The sequence below is a fragment of the Sceloporus undulatus genome, chromosome 3 (genome assembly GCF_019175285.1).
Source record: "Sceloporus undulatus isolate JIND9_A2432 ecotype Alabama chromosome 3, SceUnd_v1.1, whole genome shotgun sequence".
In the NCBI taxonomy this organism is placed as follows: Eukaryota; Metazoa; Chordata; class Lepidosauria; order Squamata; family Phrynosomatidae; genus Sceloporus; species Sceloporus undulatus.
The window spans coordinates 7,261,787-7,282,895 of record NC_056524.1 but is presented as its reverse complement, the minus strand read 5'-3'; the positions used below and the strand labels follow the sequence as shown (position 1 = coordinate 7,282,895).

Sequence of the window (21,109 nt, the reverse complement as noted above, 5' to 3'; positions counted from 1 at the left end):
AATAAAACTCTCTTATCCATTAAAACCAGAATCTTGCTGCAGTGACTACTGGTATACATAGGTGTAAAGATCTCCGCAGTTACCCTCCTCTCTCAGGCCTCCTTTTGAGCTAATAATTCACACAAGATACCAAGGAGACACTGACACTGTATGGGGACCCCCATATTTTCCCCACCTTTTAGGTTAACAGTACCTTGAAAAAAAGGAGACTGCATTACAGATGGATAGACTCAAACAAGGATACCACAGCCCTGAATTGCAAGATCTGAACAAGGCTGTTGATGACCGGGACTCTTGAAGGTCTCTCATTCATAGGGTGTTCATAAGTCAAAGTCAATGTGACGGTAGTTAACAACAAAAGCCCTGGGGGGTGGGAGGGACATTGTCTGAAAGTACAGCATGACCCAGCACTTGATCCAGGGGAAATTATTTTCCCCCCATTTACAGAATCCACTCCCTGGTAAATATACAAGTAACTGAATAACTTATAGGTATGCTGCAGAAAGAGTTTCGATCTAGATCTAGCAAGCATGCTCAAGGAGGTGTAAGTCTTCATTAGCAAACTTAGACCATCACTAGAATGGTTAGAGACAGCTTCCTTCTCCTTACATCCTTCCAAAAAGACTCCCTAGTTGGAATGGACTCCAAGAGCCTTCTAATCTAACATCTTGCCATGGACAAATATGTAATAAAAAGACTTGTACCTTTAATCTCTGTTTAAAGACCTCCAAAGAAGGAGTGTCTGTTACCCTCTGAGACAGTCTATTCCATTGTTGAACAGCTCTTAGAGTTAAGAGGGCCTTCCTTATGTTTAGGTGGAATCTCTTTTCTTTCAATTTGAATTCACTGGCTCTTATTCCAAGGAAGACCAGTCTCCAGAGGAGAAGAAAACAAGTACAGATCTCCTACATTAAGTAAGTAGTGTCTCCTGGCCCACCTCCCTGGCCACCAGTCGCTGTGAGTGATGGAGGTCTGTTCACCTGTTGATCGGGGTTCAGCAGACTGATGCTTCCACCCTTCTCCCATCAGAAATCGTTGGTGTGAGGAAGAATTACAACAGTGATCCTTTTTCTCATGTGGCACTGGAGATCGCTTGTGGAAGTGGGATGGAAACATCAGTCCGCTGAGCCCCAATTGAGAGAAGAAGAGATATCTGTCACTTGCAGCAGCTGGTGGCTGTTAACGTAAAACTGGGGAATCATGCCACCATCATGAATTCATTCTTCATGAATACAAATCAGTTACAGATCTGTAATTTATGAATATGTAACTGTAATACTGAATCCCAGACAGTGTTAGCAAAAGTAAGCTTTCTGAATTCTGTTCTAAATCACTCTTATGTATAAGTGTAAATAAGATTTGTACAACATCTAGAGGTGGCAAAGGATGACCAGAGCATCACATACTTATTGATAGACTGGGCAGCTGTTTGGGGAATTCCAGACAGTATCCCCAAAAGCAATCTTACTGAATGCTGTTCTAGATCATGCTTGTGCATAAATATAAATAAGATATATACACCTGGGGCTGGGAAAGAAGACCAGGGCATCATATATTTATTGACAGACTGGACAGCTGTTTTGTTGTTTTGTTTAGATTTTTGGCTTTTAATTCCAAATCTCATACAGACAATTATTTCAATGCATTTAAAAGTTGGTATTATCAAGGCTTTCCCTCCAATTTGCATTCATACAGGTCATAAAGCATTCATCGGATAAAGTGCAATTGATATGACTTCATAAAATTAAACATGTCTGACAGTTACCAGTGAGCCTTAAAGCATAGCTTTTAACCTATGGATTGTCTTCCATCCACCCATCTCAGGTCGGTGAAGAACCATCAACCATGGCTATAAGGATTTAGTAATGCCCTGATCCGTATATTTCCCCCAAAAGCAGTGAAAAGACTGATGGCTGGAATGTGATGTTGTCTGTTGCCGTTTTGAAAAAAGAGGAGTTAAAAAAAACCAAGGAAAAGAGGATTGGTCCCTGTAAACCATGATGACATCAAGAGCTGTCCTTCTCTTGTTGGTATGGCTTATTTCATGTGGGCTTGTTTTCATGCACACAGGGATATTTGGGGCATTTGGCTGCCTGCGGTAAAGGATAAAGTAATTCTCCCTTCCTGTATTCCATGTAAAGAAACTGACTGGCTTAGCAGGTTCAACATAACGTCACTTTGAAATGATGCTTGCATTCTATTAGGCTGAACATTAAAATGAGCTTTTCTACCAAGGGTAGCCCAGACAAACAAGGATATGGCATATGCAACTCTGCCCCTTGCAGCACTGGATAAATATATAACTGCAAAGGAAGGCAGCAAGCCTGAGTTAAAAATACATTCATGTGCTCATATCTATGTTCTTACTTATGCCGTACGTACTTGAAACTTGGAAAACACACTGTTGTGAAAAACAACTCCCAGAATTCACATGGGGATTCCAGGGGTTTTACTCCAATAAAGAGCATTTTGCCAAGCTCTTCCTTGACTCAGAACTAGAGAGTAGAACCACAATGCTCTGAGAAGCATCAAGTGGTACATTTCTTTTTGGACTAAAAAACTTCAGAGGACAGGCAAAAGAACTGAATTGTGCTAAAACATCTAAAATGATAATTTAACTCTCCAATATAACAATAAAAATGATTCATTCTTGCACATAGAAAACTAGTACATAGGCATTTAGTTATGGGGGAAATGCTAAAAAATATTATTCCTCACATTGCATTCAGTTGTAGCTGAATGTGAGTAAGACCATTGAAGGGGTCTGGTGAACCTACACTGGATGTTATTCTGAATTTTAAAGATTCCTTCCAATGCATTCTGCTTTTCAGGGTTAAAATCAGGCAAAGGTATCATATTAAAGTTAAAGGCTGTAATCACTGCTAATTTTCTTTGCTTTGCCTTTTCATCCTTGTTGACATGTATGCGTTTCCTTAGCTCCGCTTGTGCCTGGTCACCTCCTCTACACAATCATACAGCCACCATTTACCATAATTCTCTCTTCATCCATCCAGCCTTCAGGGTGAACACAAACAGTTCTTTGGCATTGTTTTCCTTTGCTTCATCCTTTTCTCTCAGCTTATCCACAGGTCATATCAAAATCCATAATTTTGACCCCAAAACCTGTCCTCGACTTATACACAAAATCACCTTATAGTTGAGCATGTATGGTAATACTGATACCAGAAGGCTACAGAAAGCAAGATTCCCAACAGTACCTTGTATTAAAACAAACAGTTCATGAGATTTTTGAAATGGACATCTTAGGAAATGAACCTGGGACCTGCTTCTTATAAAACAAGACATGTTCCTCCCTCTCAGTCAACTGGTCTCTGGATGAAATTCATCGACCTCAGAGATTCTCAAAAATGACTAGCACAGGGTAGGAGACTCAGGCTCCCCCCCCCCCCTATTTTTTCTATTTATTCGCTTTTTACAGAATATCCCTCTGGAAGACAGTAAAAAAGAAGAATCCTATGGCACCTTAAAGACCTCCACATGTATTCTGATCCATGGAAGACAGTGTTGAAGATCTTATTCATTAACAGAGCTGTTGCAGGGCATCTTCTCTTGAACCTTCCTAAATTTGGCATGTTTTTTGTGGCACTACTGTACGTATAAAAGGGACAAGGTAAAGGGTGAGCCCAAACTTTGCTTATTTAAAAGGCCTTTCATTAACTGAGATTGTTTGTTACCAAAAATGTTATTAAGAGGTATTTTCCTTTCTGTTCCTAGGAATCAGGATGAACAGTGTGAAATCATGAGCTGTGGATATGCTAAACCTCTGCAAGGGAGCTCAGGTCTTTCAAAATAGAATAGGTTTCTAGTCATTATTATAACTGAAATGTTAGGTCTGAAATGGTGGGAAACAGATCCTGAAATTTCTGAAATGAAAGTAAAAAAAAGTCTTGTGGCATGTTAAAGGCTAAGAAATTCTATTTAGCATAAGCTTTTGTGGATTGCAGTCCAATCTGATGTGAAGCTACAAAACCGTTTTTAAATTTTTGCTACAACCAACTAGCCAGGTCTCCCTCCCTGGAAATCAAGACAAAAGAGCTGTCCAAAGCAGATTTTTCCAGTGGGTGGAGAATTTAATGAGCCAGCTGTCCACTTAACCATTCCTATTTATGAGCCAATATTTTTTTCTTCTATGAAATTTAGTTTTAGTTTTGCTAGGCAAAGGGAATGAAAACATGGCATGCAGGACACTAAATTCCCATTTTTATGCCACTGGAAATGTGACTTTCTAAGATTTCTGTTGGCATAACTTGCACATAGTCAAATGTATCCTTGTAACAATGAGGACCAGAAGCTTGCTCTGGGTAAAACAACAAAACCAAGCTGTGGTGCAGAGCTTTCTGTACCCAATAAAATATTCTAACCTTTTCCTTCATTGGTATGGAATCACAGCCATCCTGGGCAAAAGTACACTGGATGCCAATCCTTTGTAAAGGTAAAGAGCATTCAGGGAACACATTTAAACCATTTCTTTCTAAACTCCCATAATCTTTCTTCTGCTTTTTTTCCTATTTTGGTGTCAAATACTACCAACAGCCTTGGAGATATGTGAGTTAAGATCAAGAGCCCTTTGGTGAACTTGGAATTGTGGTTTTCTGGGATGGCGACAAAAATACCTCCCCAACCACATGTGTGCGTCTGAGAGAGCGAAAGAGATATCTTTGTAAACATACAGCCTTATGGCATCTGTACTTGCAGCCACTCATAAAGAGGGGGGTGGCTTTGGAGGCCTCTCCGTACCACCCAATTTTCCATCATGGGCCACAAAACAATTTCTCAGATTTGTTTAGAAATAATAATAATAATAATAATAATAATAATAATAATAAGCCCAACCCACAAACATAATCATTTTCACTTTTTGAAAAAAGGCACCTTTGTATAAAAGTTTAAAAACAACAAGAACAAAAAAAAATTAAACTCAAAGAGCTGGTCCCCTTTTTAAAAGTGAATGCATGCACAGTACACTTCATACACTGGCAAGCATATATATGAATATATGTGTGTGTGTGTGTGCCAATGTGTACAGCAAATCCAAAAATTATCTTTACAATTTCAGTTCTATATACAGGCATCCTGCTCTGTACTTTTGACCACATACTGCTTCCCCCCTGCAATCGATTTGCAAGTGTTCAGTCTTGCATTTGCAAGCTAAAAAAAGACTGGTTTCTGCTTTTCAGCTGATTTCATTTTTTGACAGTACTCCAGCCCCCAACCTGTCAAATAAGCAGTGGCTTCCTGTACAACTGAAATTGAAAAAGTAATTTTCAGACACCCTGTACTTCATATTGCAAGATTATATGCACACATGTTTATATGGCACAAAAGAATTGTCCCAGTGGTGTCCTTCAGATGTTCGTCAGGATGCTGCTAGTGAGCAATTGCACCTGAAGGGTTCCTGGGAGGTCGTTGGTGCGTTTGTTGCCCCTGTCTTGGAGATGGACGATGTGCAGAGGATGAAGCTCATTTGGGTCTCCAGCAAGAGTTACCTGGCCCAGAAACTCATCTGTTATGAGGTTATGGTTCCATACCTGGAGGAAGAAGAACATAAAATGGCGGATGATCAAGTGAGAGTAGCTTGTCTGCATTTCTGCAGAACTGATTGTCAGCCTGACCATGCTAGCTGAAACCTCATATATAATGAACATCCACATCCAGACCAAAGTCCAGTTGTTGGGATAATGTTTGACTAGGTGAGAAACCAAGGATTTAGGCCAGAAGTGGGCCTCTAGATATTGATGGACTGCAGCTCCAGAAGCCCTAGTCAACATGATGAATGGCGAGGGAGTATTGGATCCTATCTGTTTGTGTAGGTGTTCCCCTAGTTGCAGGGTGTGCCAAAACAGAGAGATTCCTCAGAGTCCTGCCACAACTGCTTCTCTTAAGGCACCCAGCGACCATATTACAGAATTCACTGCCTGGCATACTGATCTCCAGTGCCTCGGAAACATTTTGGTTGGGATATTGCTGAAAAGGTAGGGATTGCGGGGTGTGTGTGTTATATTTGGTCAATCAACTCCAATATCTTAAGTCCAGCTTCTGATCATGTAACTGCTCAACAGGTTGTTGGCCACTATTTACAACTGTGAACACCATCTGCCACTTCTCCCATGGTACCTGGATAAGGACTGGCTGCCCTGGCTTCTTCCGGTAGAACAGAGCTTTCACATCAAATTCTGGTGACGTTGTATTCTTCACCACCGGCGAACGGATCTTGTCCCCTTCGCACTTTATGATCACATAGGGATCCACTCCTAGTGAAAACAAAAATGGCTGCTGAAACTCCCAAGGTTCGTTATGACCACTGAATCCCCCCCCTTTCTTAAAATGATTCTGCTGGAACCTTATAAGGTGTCACTTTTGGTTCTTCCTTCAAATCCCTCATGGATACTTTTCATGAACTCCAAACCTGGCCCCTCACACTACTCTGAGGAAGAGACAGGTTGACCCTCTCAGGCGAAGATTCTCAGTACCTTTTTCTGTGTATTCATGGCCCGAGAATGTGGCTCTTCTACCTTATTTAGACTCATGAGTTTATCACACAGAGGGCAAATTGGTAAAAACCCATGCAGAAATGGGATTTTAAAATCCAGGTGTTCTTTGTCAGATGCGTTGGCATGAAAGAGAAATAATGCAAAAATACTCAGAATGGAAAGCTTCTTTGTACTTTCAGAATTTAGCGAAAGTAAAAAGGAGCTGGTTTTGGCGATGTTACGGTCGGATTATTTTCATGTTATTTCTCTTTCATGCATCCCACAAATGGGTTTTTTCCCCATCTTTATCTATGGGTTAACCCCAAATGTCATTTGAAAAACAACCTGCAAATATGGGTTGTTCTCAGTTTAAATTTAGTTTCTGGGTAGGATGAGATAAACTCCTCAGAAGGTAAGTCCTCAATAATATCTCCATCCTCTCTTCCATGCTTGCAGATTTAGACAAGCAAGAGCTCTTCTGTATTGCAAGTGGAAGGAGTGAGGCTGAGAGAACAGGACTTAAGTGAGTTCATGACAAAGATGAGATTCAAACCATGGATTTGCCAAGATATGCTACAGGAGACAGCATTGTATAGTGGTTTGAATTATGACTCTTGACTATGACTCTGGAGACCAAACTTTGAATCTCCACTCGCATTTGCAATTGCCATCCTCTGAGGCTTAGAGAGTATGAGTTGCCCATGGTCACCCAGTAGGTTTATATGGTTGAGTAGGTCCACTACACCATGCCAGCATACTAACAGGAAGGGGTTCCTTTTTTGTTTACTGAGGCTTACCAGTACTGTATTACACCACAGGTATTTAGGAAATGCCAAGCTAGCCAATCATCCAAGAAATGGTGGTCAATTTTTTTGAAAACCAAAGTGCTCCAAAGCACTGAGGTGCAGAGGCCCCAGATTAATACAACTACTATTGTGTTTCTTTGTCATATCACTGCCCTTTGGCTAAACATGGTCTGAAATCAGCATGCACAAGATCTGGTACCTTCTTCAGAGCCATGGTTCTTCAGTCCAGAAGCTGAGATGACATGGACTTGGGACACCAGCTGTGGATAGCCACACATTCCACTCCAGCAAGTGTGGGGAGGCTCGTCCAGGGTCAGCTCCCTAAAAGGAAGAGGAAGGAGGAAACAAAACAGTCAAGGAACATCCATGTCTCCAGCTCCATAACTCTACACACCTTCTGTACAGACAAGGTGCCATCAGACCTATCAGGTATGTAGCCTCAGTGGTGGAAAAATGAGGCCACTGCATCTTTCAACCAGGGTTCTGCCCCTCAAAAGCAAATTCTCCTTCAACCTCCAGATTTCTAGCATTGCAGTAACTTAAAACCTCAGTGGAGCATTTTATAAATACAGCAGGACCTCCACATTTGCCAGGGTTAGGGACACAGGACCCCTGTAAAAGTGAAAAAACCCAAATAAAAAACCCCACTACTTTTTTACCCCAAGAGAACACCTCTCTAGGAATCCCTAGGTCCTCCAGCATTCTGCCAGAATTTGGCCACAGAATCATGCTAGAGGACCTACAAATCATCCTGGAGAGAAGTGACCAGTGGGGTCCCACAGTGCTCTGTCCTGGGCCCAGTGCTATTCAACATCTTTATCAATGACCTGAATGACAGAATTGGGAGCATACTTATCAAATTTGCAGATGACACCAAATTAGGGGGAATAGCTAATACCCCAGAGGACAGGATCAAGATTCAAAATGACCTGAATAGACTAGAAAGCTGGGCCAAAGCTAACAAAATGAAATTCAACACAGAGAAATGTAAGGTATTGCACTTAGGGCGGAAAAATAAAATGCACAGATATAGGATGGGTGACACCTGGCTGAATGAAACTATGTGTGAAAGGGATCTAGGAGTCCAAGTAGACCACAAGTTGAACATGAGTGAACAGTGTGATGCGGCAGCTAAAAAGGCCAATGCTATTTTAGGCTGCAACAATAGAAGTATAGTGTCTAGATCAAGAGAAGTAATAGTGCCACTGTATTCTGCTCTGGTCAGGCCCCACCTAGAATATTGTGTCCAGTTCTGGGCACCACAATTCAGAAAGGACATTGAGAAACTGGAGCGTGTCCAAAGGAGGGCGACAAAAATGGTGAAGGGTCTGGAAACCATGCCCTATGAGGAACGACTTAGGGAGCTGGGGATGTTTAGCCTGGAGAAAAGAAGGTTAAGAGGTGATATGATCACCCTGTTTAAATATTTGAAAGGATGTCATGTTGAAGAGGGAGCAAGCTTGTTTTCTGCTGCTCCAGAGAACAGGACCCGGAACAATGGATGCAAGCTGCAGGAAAAGAGATTCCACCTGAACATTAGGAGGAACTTCCTGACAGTTAGGGCTGTTCGACAGTGGAATGCACTCCCTCGGAGGGTGATAGAGTCTCCTTCCTTGGAGGTCTTTAAACAGAGGCTGGATGGCCATCTGTCAGGGATGCTTTGATTTGGATTTCCTGCATGGCAGGGGGTTGGACTGGATGGCCCTAGTGGTCTCTTCCAACTCTATGATTCTATGATTCTATGAAATGTCTAGAGAAGTATTTTCTCTTGAAATCTCTAGGTACTCCAGTGCAACTCTATGGTCAACTTCCAGCAAGGTTTCTCTGGAGGACCTAGCAATTCCTAGAGAGAACATATTAATCAAATCCACAAAAGTCAAAGCCGCAAATGTTCCAAATTTAAGAGGCAGGGAATGTAAAATGACCAAGGGAAGGACAACAGAGCAAGCAGAAGAGTTCTAGATGTGAATTGTTTTTAAGGTTGCTCCCCCTGTGCAATGCTATACGGAAGGAAAATTTCATTGGGGGAGGGTAGAATTTCCATTTTTCATCCCCACAGTTATGCCCTAATACTTATCACACACAAGAATTTATTTTTAAGTTGGTATTTTAAAAGTAGTGTTTTAACTGGATCTACGGTTTAATGCTTTTAAAACTTTTGTACGCCATGTTGTTTCAGCGGTTCTGTTTTAAGTAATATTGCAAACCACTTTGAGTCCCATTAGGCAGAAAAGTTGAATATGTATATCTAATAAAAGTAATCAGAATACAATCCGCCAAGACTGCTGGTGGCACAGCTTTCAGCTGAACAATACCAGGTTCCCTCAAGTGCTTCTGTGGACTACAAATCTTATGGACTACAGCTTCCAGAATCCCCCAGCCAGCATGGCCACATCCTTTTTTCTCTCAAATCTCTTTTGTCTTCCCAAACCCCCAACGAGACATCTTCACACCAGGGAGGGAGAGAAGGTGGAAAGGGCCTTACTGAAAATCTGAAGGCACATCTGTGAACTGCCTGAGAAGAAACTCAGCAACATGTCCAGGCTCAAACGTGGTTGGAATGACGACGTAGCGGCCTTCCTTCAGGTCTGTCCTCAGGAAGACGCTGCGGGAATTGATGTAAATGGAACTGGCTACCTTGGGTTGCAAGGTGTGCATCCGATATGTTCGATTCAGCTCCACCTGAGTGGGAAGAAGCACAAAAGAAAGTTTATGCATAGCAGGGGTGGGAATAATGCAACTTGTGGGATGGGTAAACCATGACATATGTGGCCAAGCAACATCAGAGTGTGGTCAAGAGGGGACTTGGAGAAATCTTGGACAACAAATGAATTGCGAGAGGACTGGGGAAGTGCAAATATTGTCCCTCTCTTCCAAAAGGGAGGTCCAGGTTTGTTCTCCACTGCCCCAAAAGGAAGAGCCAGGTTTAATTGTTTTAAGTTACAGGAGGGTACATTTTGATTGAACATTAGAAGGACCTTGTTGACAATAAGAATGTTTCAAAAATGGAACCTAGAGAGGCATGCTCAGTGGAAAAATGGAGTGTGAAAAAGCAGGATTTTTCTTTTAAATTGAGCAAAACATCCTGGAGATGAGGGCAATTATGTTTTGAACTGCATCACCCATTATTCCCCAGTCTGTATCATCCGGAGGATTCTGGCTAAGCCACTCTTAGAACTGTAGTTTCAAAATAAAATAAAATAAAAAACTTTTCCAAGCTCTGAGAGAGAGGGCTATGGGGTGATGAGCATCAGTTGGAAGAGAAAATCACAAATCCAAGAGGAATGGAGACTGAATTATATAATAAAATTGTCAGGTGGCTATGGCTGGCTCCCTCCATTTAAGCGTTCCTCTCAGGGTATGAAGTTATACTAAAGCTTTTTGTCAGACGTTCCATTGATGTACTCTAAAACTAAATCTATCATCCCACTCCTACAATAAATCTACCATCCCACTCCACACTCAGTGGAGGAATGGCTTGGGGAGCCGAGCATGTTTATCTTGGAGATATGATAGCCATATTTAAATACAGTCTGCCCTCGGCATACGTGCCCTCACTGTACATGGCTTTAAGCTCACGCTGATGGCAAGTGGTGCGGGACAAAATGATGCATGCACTGGAGCACTCCACCATTCATATAAATGGGACTCGAGCATACATGAAATTAGCTTTATACGGGGAGTGGGGTCCAGAATGGATCCTCCTCATATGGCAAGGGCAGACTGTACTTGAAGAGACAGAAAATGTAGAAGATGGAGCAAGCTTGTTTTCTATTGCTTCAGAGACTAGGGAATAAATTGATGGAGTTGAATTACATGAAAACATATTCTTCCATTAGGAAGAATTCTTGACTGTACTACAGCTTTACTAGCAGAACAGACTTCTTTGTAGCAGTGGTGGTGGACTCTCCCTCTCTGGAGTTCTTTAAACAGAGGTTGATGGCCATTTTTCACACTGGCATGGTCATCTTTTTGAAGTGTTTTAGTTGTGTTTTCTTGCACAACAGGTTGGACCTGTGGGCCCTTGCGACCCCTTCCAACTCTAAGATTCTATGATTCTAACACTCATATATAGGATGTTGGACTTGCATTCAAATCACCAACTATGACATGAATGAAATTCATTGTGTGATCTTGACACAGGCACTATCTTTCAGACTAATCCAGTGGTTCCCAAACTTTGGTTCTCTAAATGTTTTGAACTTCCTCTGCCATGATTCCCAACTGTTGGCCAAGCTGGCTGCGGCTTCTGGGAGTTGGAGGACCAAAATTTGGGAATCACTGGCCTAACCTAACTCACAGGATTGCTGTGAGGACAAAATGGGATTGCCCTTAAAAACATGGTACTGAGCTTCTTGGAGGAATGACTGGATTAAAAATAAAGGCTTTTTTTTCCAGAAAAGTAAAGAGTCAGGGAGGTTTCTGCACTTCACAGTTTCTGCAGCCTCAGCTTACAGACTTTTTAGTGAAATTTTAACAGTTACTTTTTAGACTACGACACCCAGGTTCCTCCAGCCAGTATGGCCATATTGGCCAGGGATACTGGGAGTTGCAATGCTGGCTGAAGAAATCTGGGAGTTGTAGTCTACACAAACACATACCAGCTTTGTCGTCTACTTTGCTTACCTTGAAGATGTCAAACCCAATGGCCAGGTTCTCCCCCTTGCCTTCCTTTCGATTGGTTCGTTTGGGCTTCTGTTGGATGCAGATGAGCACTTCATCCTCTGTTTTCTTCACATCAAAAACATACTGCCATAAAAAGAAAAAAGACAGAAAAAGGGGAAGTTGTGGGGAGCAGAGTAACTGGGCTGCAACAGAAAGACTATGTAGCCAAGCTACAAATAAGGAAATTCCTGGGACCCATTCACACTACAGAATTATATCACTAGCATTCCACTTTAACTGCCATGCCTGCTTCTTATGGAATTCTAGAGTTTATAAGAGGGGAATTTAGAATTTTCAGCCAGAGAGCTCCAGTGCCTCCTCAAAATTACAAATCCCAGGATTCCACAGGACAGACTCACGGCAGTTAAAGTAGAACAACACCGCTATAGTTGTGTAATGTGAATGGACCCCATGCTCAACTGAACTTCAATTAAGGGATTTCTTTGTCTTTTCCCACCACTTAGATGTGACAGTGGTTGCATCCATAATGCAGAAATAATCCAGTTTGTCACCACTTTTAACTGCCATGGCTCAATGCTACAGAATTCTGGGGTTTGTTGCTTGTGAGATATTTTGCCTTCTCTATCAGAGAGCTCTGGTGCCACAGCAAATTACAAATCCCAAAATTCCATAGCATTGAGCCATGACAGTTAAAAAGGTGACCAACTGGATTATTTTTGCAGTGGAGATGCAGCTATAGTGTCAACCACTCAGCTTCAGCATGTCTATTTGTGATGTGGGGGTATAATAATGATCCACAAAACTCATTTGAAATGTACACACTAGTCACTCCAAATACACACTGGTCACAATCCTGTTGGTGTCATACACTTGTATAAGTTCCCTTACAGCTGTGGTTGTACTTGTTTGGCCATTGTGCCATGCGTATATTTAGTTCATGATTATGTAGGCAGACTTCCACACATGCAATTATTTCCCATAGGCCTAAATGTTAGGGTTACTCCCAACCATAGCAACTAAAGAAGATCAATTAACCCAGTTGGATTTACCTACGTATCAACTCTCCATGCAACAATCCAATTTGTCTTCTTTTGTTGGAATTCACCAAAAGAATGCTAGGTGTAATTATTTGTCAATACCCTTAATGTACTACTTTCTTCAGTTGAGCTGCAGAAAGAACTCATGTGCATTCTTTGTTGCACATTGTTCACACAAATACAAAGACACACACATGGACTTTGGCAGACCACTTACACCCCTTGGGCTGTAATGAATTATCTACCAATCCACCTTTCTTGGGTGCATCTACATTGTAGAAATAATGCAATTTGACACCACTTTAAGGGCTGTAGATCCATCCTGTGGAATCCTGGGATTTGGTTTTACTTGGTCATTGGCATTCTCCGCCAAAGAGTGCTGGCTCCCCACAGATCCCAGGATTCTGCAGGATGGAGCCATGGCACTTAAAGTGGTGTCAAACTGCATTCTTTTGACAGCATATATGCACCCCAAGTCTTCTCACCTGAGGGTTTTGCAAGAAAGTCTCCTTGTTATTGATGCAACCTCCACATCGGTTCTTCAAGGGGTCTTCATGCCTTGTCCACGCTCCCCGCAAGACTGCCTCCTCCCAAGTCTTATGGATACTCAGGTAAGATGTGTTAATGAGACGGCATTTGATAATGTCAGTGAAGTATTTGCAGAAGTCATCAAACGCCATCCTAGGGCAGGAAAAATAAATTTTGATTCATGGCTTGACCAGATTTCATGAGTCTTGTACTTCCTATCAGAGACAGAAAGAACATTCCTAATTATTTGTTTCCCAGTTGAATGGTTTTCTCAACAGTCGGGAATCTCGGTCAGGAAGACTTCTGCACAGTTTTCACTCTGTATTCAAACATCCCAAAATGAGAGAATTCGTCAAAGGAGAAATACCGTGGCCTTCTCTATGCAAGAAAACATACTTTCTGTGCAGAAAAACATATTTTTTTCACCATCTCATATGTATCTCTTTGCAGAAAAACTCCCACAGAACATACTGAGATGTTTCAATATGGGGAGGGCATTTTGGAGAAACTATGGCACTTATTTCTCCCGGCATGCGTTTCTCACATTCAAATAAAGCGGAGTTTGGAAATGATGCTTTTTGAACTTTGTTGCTGCTAACTGCCATCAAGTTGACTTTGACCTATGGTAATCCTATGAATGAGAGACCTCCTAGTCCCCCTGAAAGAGGGCATTCCTCTTTTCCTACTGCCTTTTATCTTGCTGAGCATTATTATCTCTTCTAAGGAATTATGACTTTTCATGATACAGGTCAAATATCCCTTATTCTAAATGCTTGGGACCAGAAACATTTCAGAGTTGGACTTTTCTTTAGGATTTTGAAATAAACAAGTAGCGTAGTACATATTTGTATTTGCAAGACTGGAAAGGGATGCAAGGATCTGTGAAATGGCAGGAGGTGTGGAATCACACTGAGCACTACATTTGGATTCTCACTATTTCACAGATCCTCAGTTTTTCTCTAGCCTCATATCTTTTGGCCACCAGCCACCTTCTTCCAGCTTCGAGGCAGTGGTGGCTGTGGCACTTCTGCTCATTCATCTTGCTCCAGCTTTGTATCTCATGTATTTGCTATTATGCTGTGTATGAGATGCAAGGCTGGAGAGAAATGGAAGATCTGAGCAGGAGCATCACAGTCACTGCCTCGAAGGAAGAAGCAAGCAAATGATGGCAAAACAGTCTGGGTTTTTTGAGGGCTTTGGATTTCCAGATTAGTGGTACTCGATCTGTATGTCCAAAGTACGACAGTCTCAATTTAGTCATCTTGGCTTCTAGGGAGACTTGATTTACTCTTGGACCCATTTATTGGTCTTGCATCTCAAATGAGTTGATTTCTTTCTATCAGCTTTCTTCACTGGCTCGCTTTCACAGCCATACACAGAAAATGAAAACAGAATTTTGAACCCGAACTCCCCAAATTCCCCAGCCAGCAGGATGCTGGGGATTGGAGCTCAAAATGCAGTTTTTTCCAAGTTCCGTGTATTCTTTCAGTTGTGTGGTGGAACAGGTTAGCAGGGGCCATTTTGCTAATCGTTTCATCAACATTTTCCTCCATCCTGCCCCACTACTTGGGCACACTTTTTAGTGTGTAAACCTTTCCGTGTGTAAGCCACCTTCCCCTGTAACAGAGATGGGCAAAGTGTAGTCCCTCCAGAGCGGTTTTAATGGTGGACAAGTCCCATGGGTTTAAAATTTCCTTTAATAGTTATCCTTTAATAGATTCTTTTAATAGTTATCTATTTTAACACTGTAATAATTGAATTCTTTTTTTAATGTACCTCTTTTCTATGTTTTTAATTACTGTATATTGTTTTTTTTCTATTGAGAAGCCATTCTGAGTCCCAGTCCTGGGAAAAGATCGGGTTACTACTACTACTACTACTAATAATAATAATAATAATAATAATAATAATAAATGTCCACCTCAGATGTCCTCAGGAGTATGGGGAGGAGGCACCTCTGACACATCCCTCCACCAGTTTATGTCGAAGAGGTGCCTTTTTTGAAATAGGAATTGACTTCCATTCACTTTGTTTTATTAAAAAGAAAAAAAAAGTTTCTCTTAGGTCAAAAATGCCCCCACAATGTTAAAAACATGAATAAAATGTCCCTGATAGCCACCTGACAGCATATGGAGACTTTCATTGATATGTTGCAAATTTATTGTTGTGTTTTTACCTGCCTTTTTAAGAGAGTCAAAAAGTTACTTTTGGGATCCCAAGAATCCCCCAGGGAGATGTTGTCTAAAAAGTAACTTTTCCAAGCCAATACCTTTGAATTTCTTTACATTTGTGCTTTGTTTTTATCAAGACTTTGTTTTTAATCAGTTTTTTATTACCTTTGGCTGCCTTAAATGCCTTTTTTTTTTTGCAGGGGGGAGTCAGAAAGGCAGGACAGAGATTAAATTAATCAATATAAAAATAAATATTTTATTGGCATGACATACCAGAATTCTCCATCGTCTTGCACAGTCATCCCCAACTTTTCTCTCTCACTGTTGCTGACCTTCTTCCATTCCTCAGAGCTACAAGATGAAAAGAAGAATGCACTGTTGTTGTTGTGTGCCTTCAAGTCGTTTCCAGCTTATGATGACTCTAAAGGAAACTGATCATGGAGTTTTCTGGGGCTAAGTGTATGTGGAGTTTATGACACAGTTTATCTTGTGCAAAATGTAATTTAAATTGGGAAAATCCCACAAAAGCGGGATCTTTTTCAGATGACATCGGGGAGCATCCCACATAGAAAGTGGACAAATCCTGTAAAAGCGGGATCATTTTCAGACTGTTGGGGGCACTGAGCATTAATCCAACATTAACCCTCACAGAAAGTGGACAAAATCAGTCACTTTTTACTTTCAGGAGTGGTATGTCTTTTCCGGATTGGTGTGTCTTGTCACATGAGAGTTGAGTTTTTTGCCAGTGGCACTCTAGTCATTGTCCAGCCTGGCTCAAGTTCCTAAGCTCTTTTGTGTACCAAGGCTTACAGTTAGAAGCAGGTTGGATACTCGCCATGATCCTTGCACCCATTCCTTTGGCTTTAACTCACGTGTCGCTCCATGGTCCATTCCATTCCCTCTCCCCCCAGGGATTCCTCAGCCTGATCATTTCGAGCTTCTCTGACTTGAAAAAGGCCAGGAGTCCATGGCCCAGACGGACTTTCCTCACATCTGTCACAGCGTAGGCATGTCCTTTGACCAGTCCGCAATCCAGGCGTGCCTCCATGTCAGCAGCTGAGGTGGCCTTGCCAAGGGAAGAAATGAAGCATACAAAGTATTTATTAGGACAACTTTTTACATTTTTTATAGAAATTTTGCTGAAAGGAAGCTGGCCTGGGAACGATGGGCAAGGGTGCCCAAGATGGAAGGAAATTAAGGTGCCTGAATTAAATGTCCTGGGGCATCATACAACCTCTTGGGCTGAATCTGCACTGCAGAATTAATGCCGTGTGACACCACTTTAATTATCATTGCTCAATGCTATGGAATCCTGAGATTTGCAGTTTGTTGTGGCATCAGAGCTCTCTGAGACAGAAGGCTAAACTGCTCACCAAATTATAAATACCACAATTCCATAGCACTGATCCATGGGAGTTAAAGTAGTGTTGAACTGTATCAGTTCTACAGTGTAGATGCAGTCAAAGTCTCTGAAGCAAGATAAGCATAGGTTCAGGCTGTTTAAAGGACCGTATTTCCCTATTTGACCCCACCAGAGAACTAAGATCTTCTGGAGAGGCCCTTCTCTCTGTCTCATCACCTTCTCAGGTTTAATTGGTGGGAACAAGCGGACAGGGCCTTCTTTGTGGCTGCTCCCAGACTTTGGAACAAATCCCAGAATTCCACAGCACTGAGCCATGGCAGTTGAAGTGGTGTCAAACTGCATTATTTCTTTACCTGTTGTTTCCATTCTGTGGAATCTAAAGATTTGTTTTCTGGGGAGATACTTCCAATTGTCTGCTGTATTTCAGGACAAGAAATATGGCTTCCTACTCTGGAGCAATCTTCCACAACAGGATGTCTTCCAGATGTGATGGACAACAACCTTCATTGGATTTAGGATTCAGGTGTTGCAGAGAGAGAGCTTTTTTCATAGCTATGAGCTGGTGGGCTATGTTGATCTTCTATGGTAGTTATTCTCAACCTTCCTAATGCTGCGAACCTTTAATACAGTTTCTCATGTTGTGGTGTCTTGGTTCCTAAGACCATCAGAAATATGTGTTTTCTGATGGTCTTAGGCGACCCCTGTGAAAGGGTCATTCAACCTCCAAAGGGGTTGCGACCCACAGGTTGAGAACTGCTGCTCTATGGCCTACTGACTGCAGGTTCAATGTTCCTCACTCCAATCAATTTCTCTTTTCTATTGGATTGTAACATCTGGAAATCTCTCTCCCCACATAAGCAACACCTTAATTAGGTTCCTTACTTTGATAGAGCTGCTGATGAGACCGCCTCGATTATGGACCTTGAGGACCCGCTCAAAAAGAAGGCTTTGTTTGGCTTCATCATTTGCATAGCCTCCTTCCAAGAGATCAATGGGCTCTGACACACCGCCAGTGAAATCCACTAAGGCATCAGCTGTGTTGCCTCCGTCTAAGGCTTCGTAACATCCTGAGAGTCTGAATGTGGGGAAAGAGATGTATTTACTCCAGAGCAAATATTACCGATCCTATCCTCCGTTTGAGGAGTGATGTGTGCCACTACTACAAGCAAAATAACACACGGAGTAATACCAGTACTATGACTACTAGCCCTCTAGCTATTACAAGGATAATTCCTGCTACAGGTTAAGCCTCCCTTATTCGAAATTCTGAAATCCAAAATTGCCCACATGGGTGGCTGATATAATGACACTTTTGCTTTTTGATGGTTCAATGTATACCAACTTTTTGATGGTTGTGTACTCAATCTACATGCACTTTGTTTCATGAACAAAATTATTATGAATATTGTGATTTCACATACCTTTAGGGTATGTGTATAAGGTACATACAAATGGGACTTGAGCATTCACAAAACATGAATGAATTTTATGTTTAGACTTCAGTCCTATCTCCATGATATCTCATTATGTATTTGCAAATATTCCAAAATCTGGAAAACACCAAAGTCCAAAATGCTTCTGGTCCCAAGCATTTTGAATAAGGGAGATTCAATCTGTAATAGCAACTTTACCCAGTAAGTGCCAGCAGAACTGGAGTTATAATAATAATAATAATTTGTTTTATTTATATACCGCTATTCCTAAGATCATAGCGGTGTACAGCAAGTAAGCTAATTAGCGAGTAAGCTAATTTGCCCCCAACAGTCTGGGTACTCATTTTAGCGACCTCGGAAGGATGCAAGCCTGAGTCGAGCTTGGGCCCTTTTTGCTGGTCTTGAACTCGCAACCTTCTGGTTTTGAGTGAATGGCTGCAGTACAGGTATTTAACCACTGCGCCACCAGGGCCCTCCCTGCTGCTCTCCACAGAAGTCTGGGGGAAACCTTTGTCAGAGGAAGGAAGGCAATACCAACCCCTGTATCAACCAAAAAATAAAAACCATATATAAATGTAAACTTGATTTCCACCTGCATATGCCACTCACAGGGTACCACACTAGAGTGGGACTCATCCCCAATGAAACCTGAGAACTGTAGTCCCCTAAGGGAAAAGTGATCCTTATTGGCCATAGGGCTCTATGGAAACCCCATATTCCCTGTCCTGTTTTGCCCTGATGTCTGATGGGTTTACTCACTTGGCATAGGCTTTTTCCACCAGCGCACACCACAGTTCATTCTTGGAGTTGGAGTGGCAGTAGATGAGCTGGTTGTGAAGTGTGGGCAGGCGGTCATCGATCACCACATCCACCCATTCACCAAAGCGCCAGAAATGGAAATGGAAAATCCCAGCATAGTTCTCTGGTTTCTCAGCCGACCACTCTTGCTCTTTCCAATCTGGGATGACCTGCATTGTTGATGGAAGAGTAACAGAGATGACATAACCATCATCACCACCACCACCATCGTCATCAATATTTTGCCTTTTTCCTACCTAGAGATACAAGGGCTGCATCCATACTGAAAAATAATCTATGTTCATACCACTTGAACTGCCACAGGTCAATGCTATGGAATTCTAGGAACTGTAGTTTGTTGTAGCACCAGAGCCTTCTGCTAGAGAAGGCTAAATGTCTCACACAACTACAATTCCCAGAATTCCATAGCATGACAGGAAAGTATGTTTTGCTTCCCTCTGTGGCTTGGGATGATCTTACATAGCACACTGAGATCCCTCTCCTGCAAAGCTATTTGCACCTATCACTTTGACTAAGGCACTACAATGTTTCAAACCCGCTTACATTTTCCATCTTCTTATTCAAAAGATCACATCTTGAATTTGCTATTATTCCTACCACTACAAATGTTGACTGCAGATGGCACCAAAGGGCACCATTTAGTGTTCAATGGGGAATTGATAGATTTCAATAATTTTTATTCATTTTCCAAACACAATATCAATAAACTTTATCTTCATATCATCAGTGTTTCAATGTCATAATGCCCAAATATCACAATAGCTCAAATATCTCATAATCTTCACAATCCAGTTTTCTTCAAAACATAATAATCATAAACCAATGTTATTTCTTCTTCCATTATTTAATCTCAATTATCATTTCTTTATCTTATCTTTATATACAACTATTGCATACCTCTCTATCCATTGCTTTTCTCTCTAATACATATATTCTGATTTTCTTATTTCTCTTCTATTAATACTTTTTTATCTATTCTACTTTAATTATTTTTCTTATTTAATCTGCATCCTATCCATCTTTTCAATATATATGATATTCCCCCTTCTGATTTCCTTATCCTTATACATTCTTAAACTTTCCCACATTTGGGAAATTGAGAGATTTCGTGCTTGTTGTGTGCCTTATTAAGGGCGATCTTAATCTTTGTGGCTGAAGAGTGGGATAGAAATACGATGAATGAATGAATGAACTGCAGGGATTCGAACTCTGGTTTCCCAGAATCCTAGTCTAACACTTAAGCCATCACACTAGCTCTCAAGGACAAGTTTCTAACCGAGCTTCTGAAATATGAAAAATGGGACCTGCAACATAATGTGGGCACTAGGTTGGAAGGTGAAGAGCCAGGCTAGTTTGCAAAGGTTTATAGTAAAAGGTGGGCACTTTGTTATCCATCTCCATCACTTGAATTAAGAATCCACGCAACCACATTCTGACAAGCTGCGGTGGAAGAATCTAAAATCTAAAGGGTTCCTTTTTCTGGCCTCCTTGAGTGGATCAACCTGCCAAGAGAGATGGCTCAACTCCCCCCTTGGCATCTTAGCCCTCCATCCATCGATCCACTCATCCATTAGTCTAATGCTTTTAACAAGCCAATTTAATTAGGAGCCATTGCTGCCACGTCTTGGAAGAGTGGATTACATAAGTCAATCATGTGGTGAGTGAGGATGGATTTTCTTTTCTTTGTGCCAAACCTACTCTGGAGCTAAATCTTCTTCTGGTTTGATTTGTTTTTCATTTTGCCAGAATATAAGCAGCATGGACCCACCCTATCATTAAATCTTATCATCTCCTGTTGTTTGTAGCCACTGTCACCGGCCAGATTATTTAGTTGC

The 21,109-nt window shown here is 41.5% G+C and overlaps 1 protein-coding gene across 1 annotated transcript in view; it reads right to left on the bottom strand.

Annotated features, from left to right (window-relative positions):
- Positions 1–1,563: 1,563 nt before the first annotated feature.
- The window catches only part of CAPN5 (calpain 5), a 45,715-nt gene continuing 26,169 nt past the window's right edge, over positions 1,564–21,109 (bottom strand). The window contains exons 3-12 of the mRNA XM_042456919.1: positions 19,215–19,423; positions 17,905–18,097; positions 16,532–16,725; positions 15,933–16,010; positions 13,446–13,641; positions 11,924–12,046; positions 9,783–9,979; positions 7,497–7,618; positions 6,136–6,272; positions 1,564–5,549 (exon numbers count right to left, since the gene is read on the bottom strand). Of these exons, the coding sequence (XP_042312853.1) occupies positions 5,367–5,549; positions 6,136–6,272; positions 7,497–7,618; positions 9,783–9,979; positions 11,924–12,046; positions 13,446–13,641; positions 15,933–16,010; positions 16,532–16,725; positions 17,905–18,097; positions 19,215–19,423 (1,632 nt within the window). The 3' untranslated portion in view covers positions 1,564–5,366. The remainder of the gene's footprint in view (positions 5,550–6,135; positions 6,273–7,496; positions 7,619–9,782; positions 9,980–11,923; positions 12,047–13,445; positions 13,642–15,932; positions 16,011–16,531; positions 16,726–17,904; positions 18,098–19,214; positions 19,424–21,109) is intronic.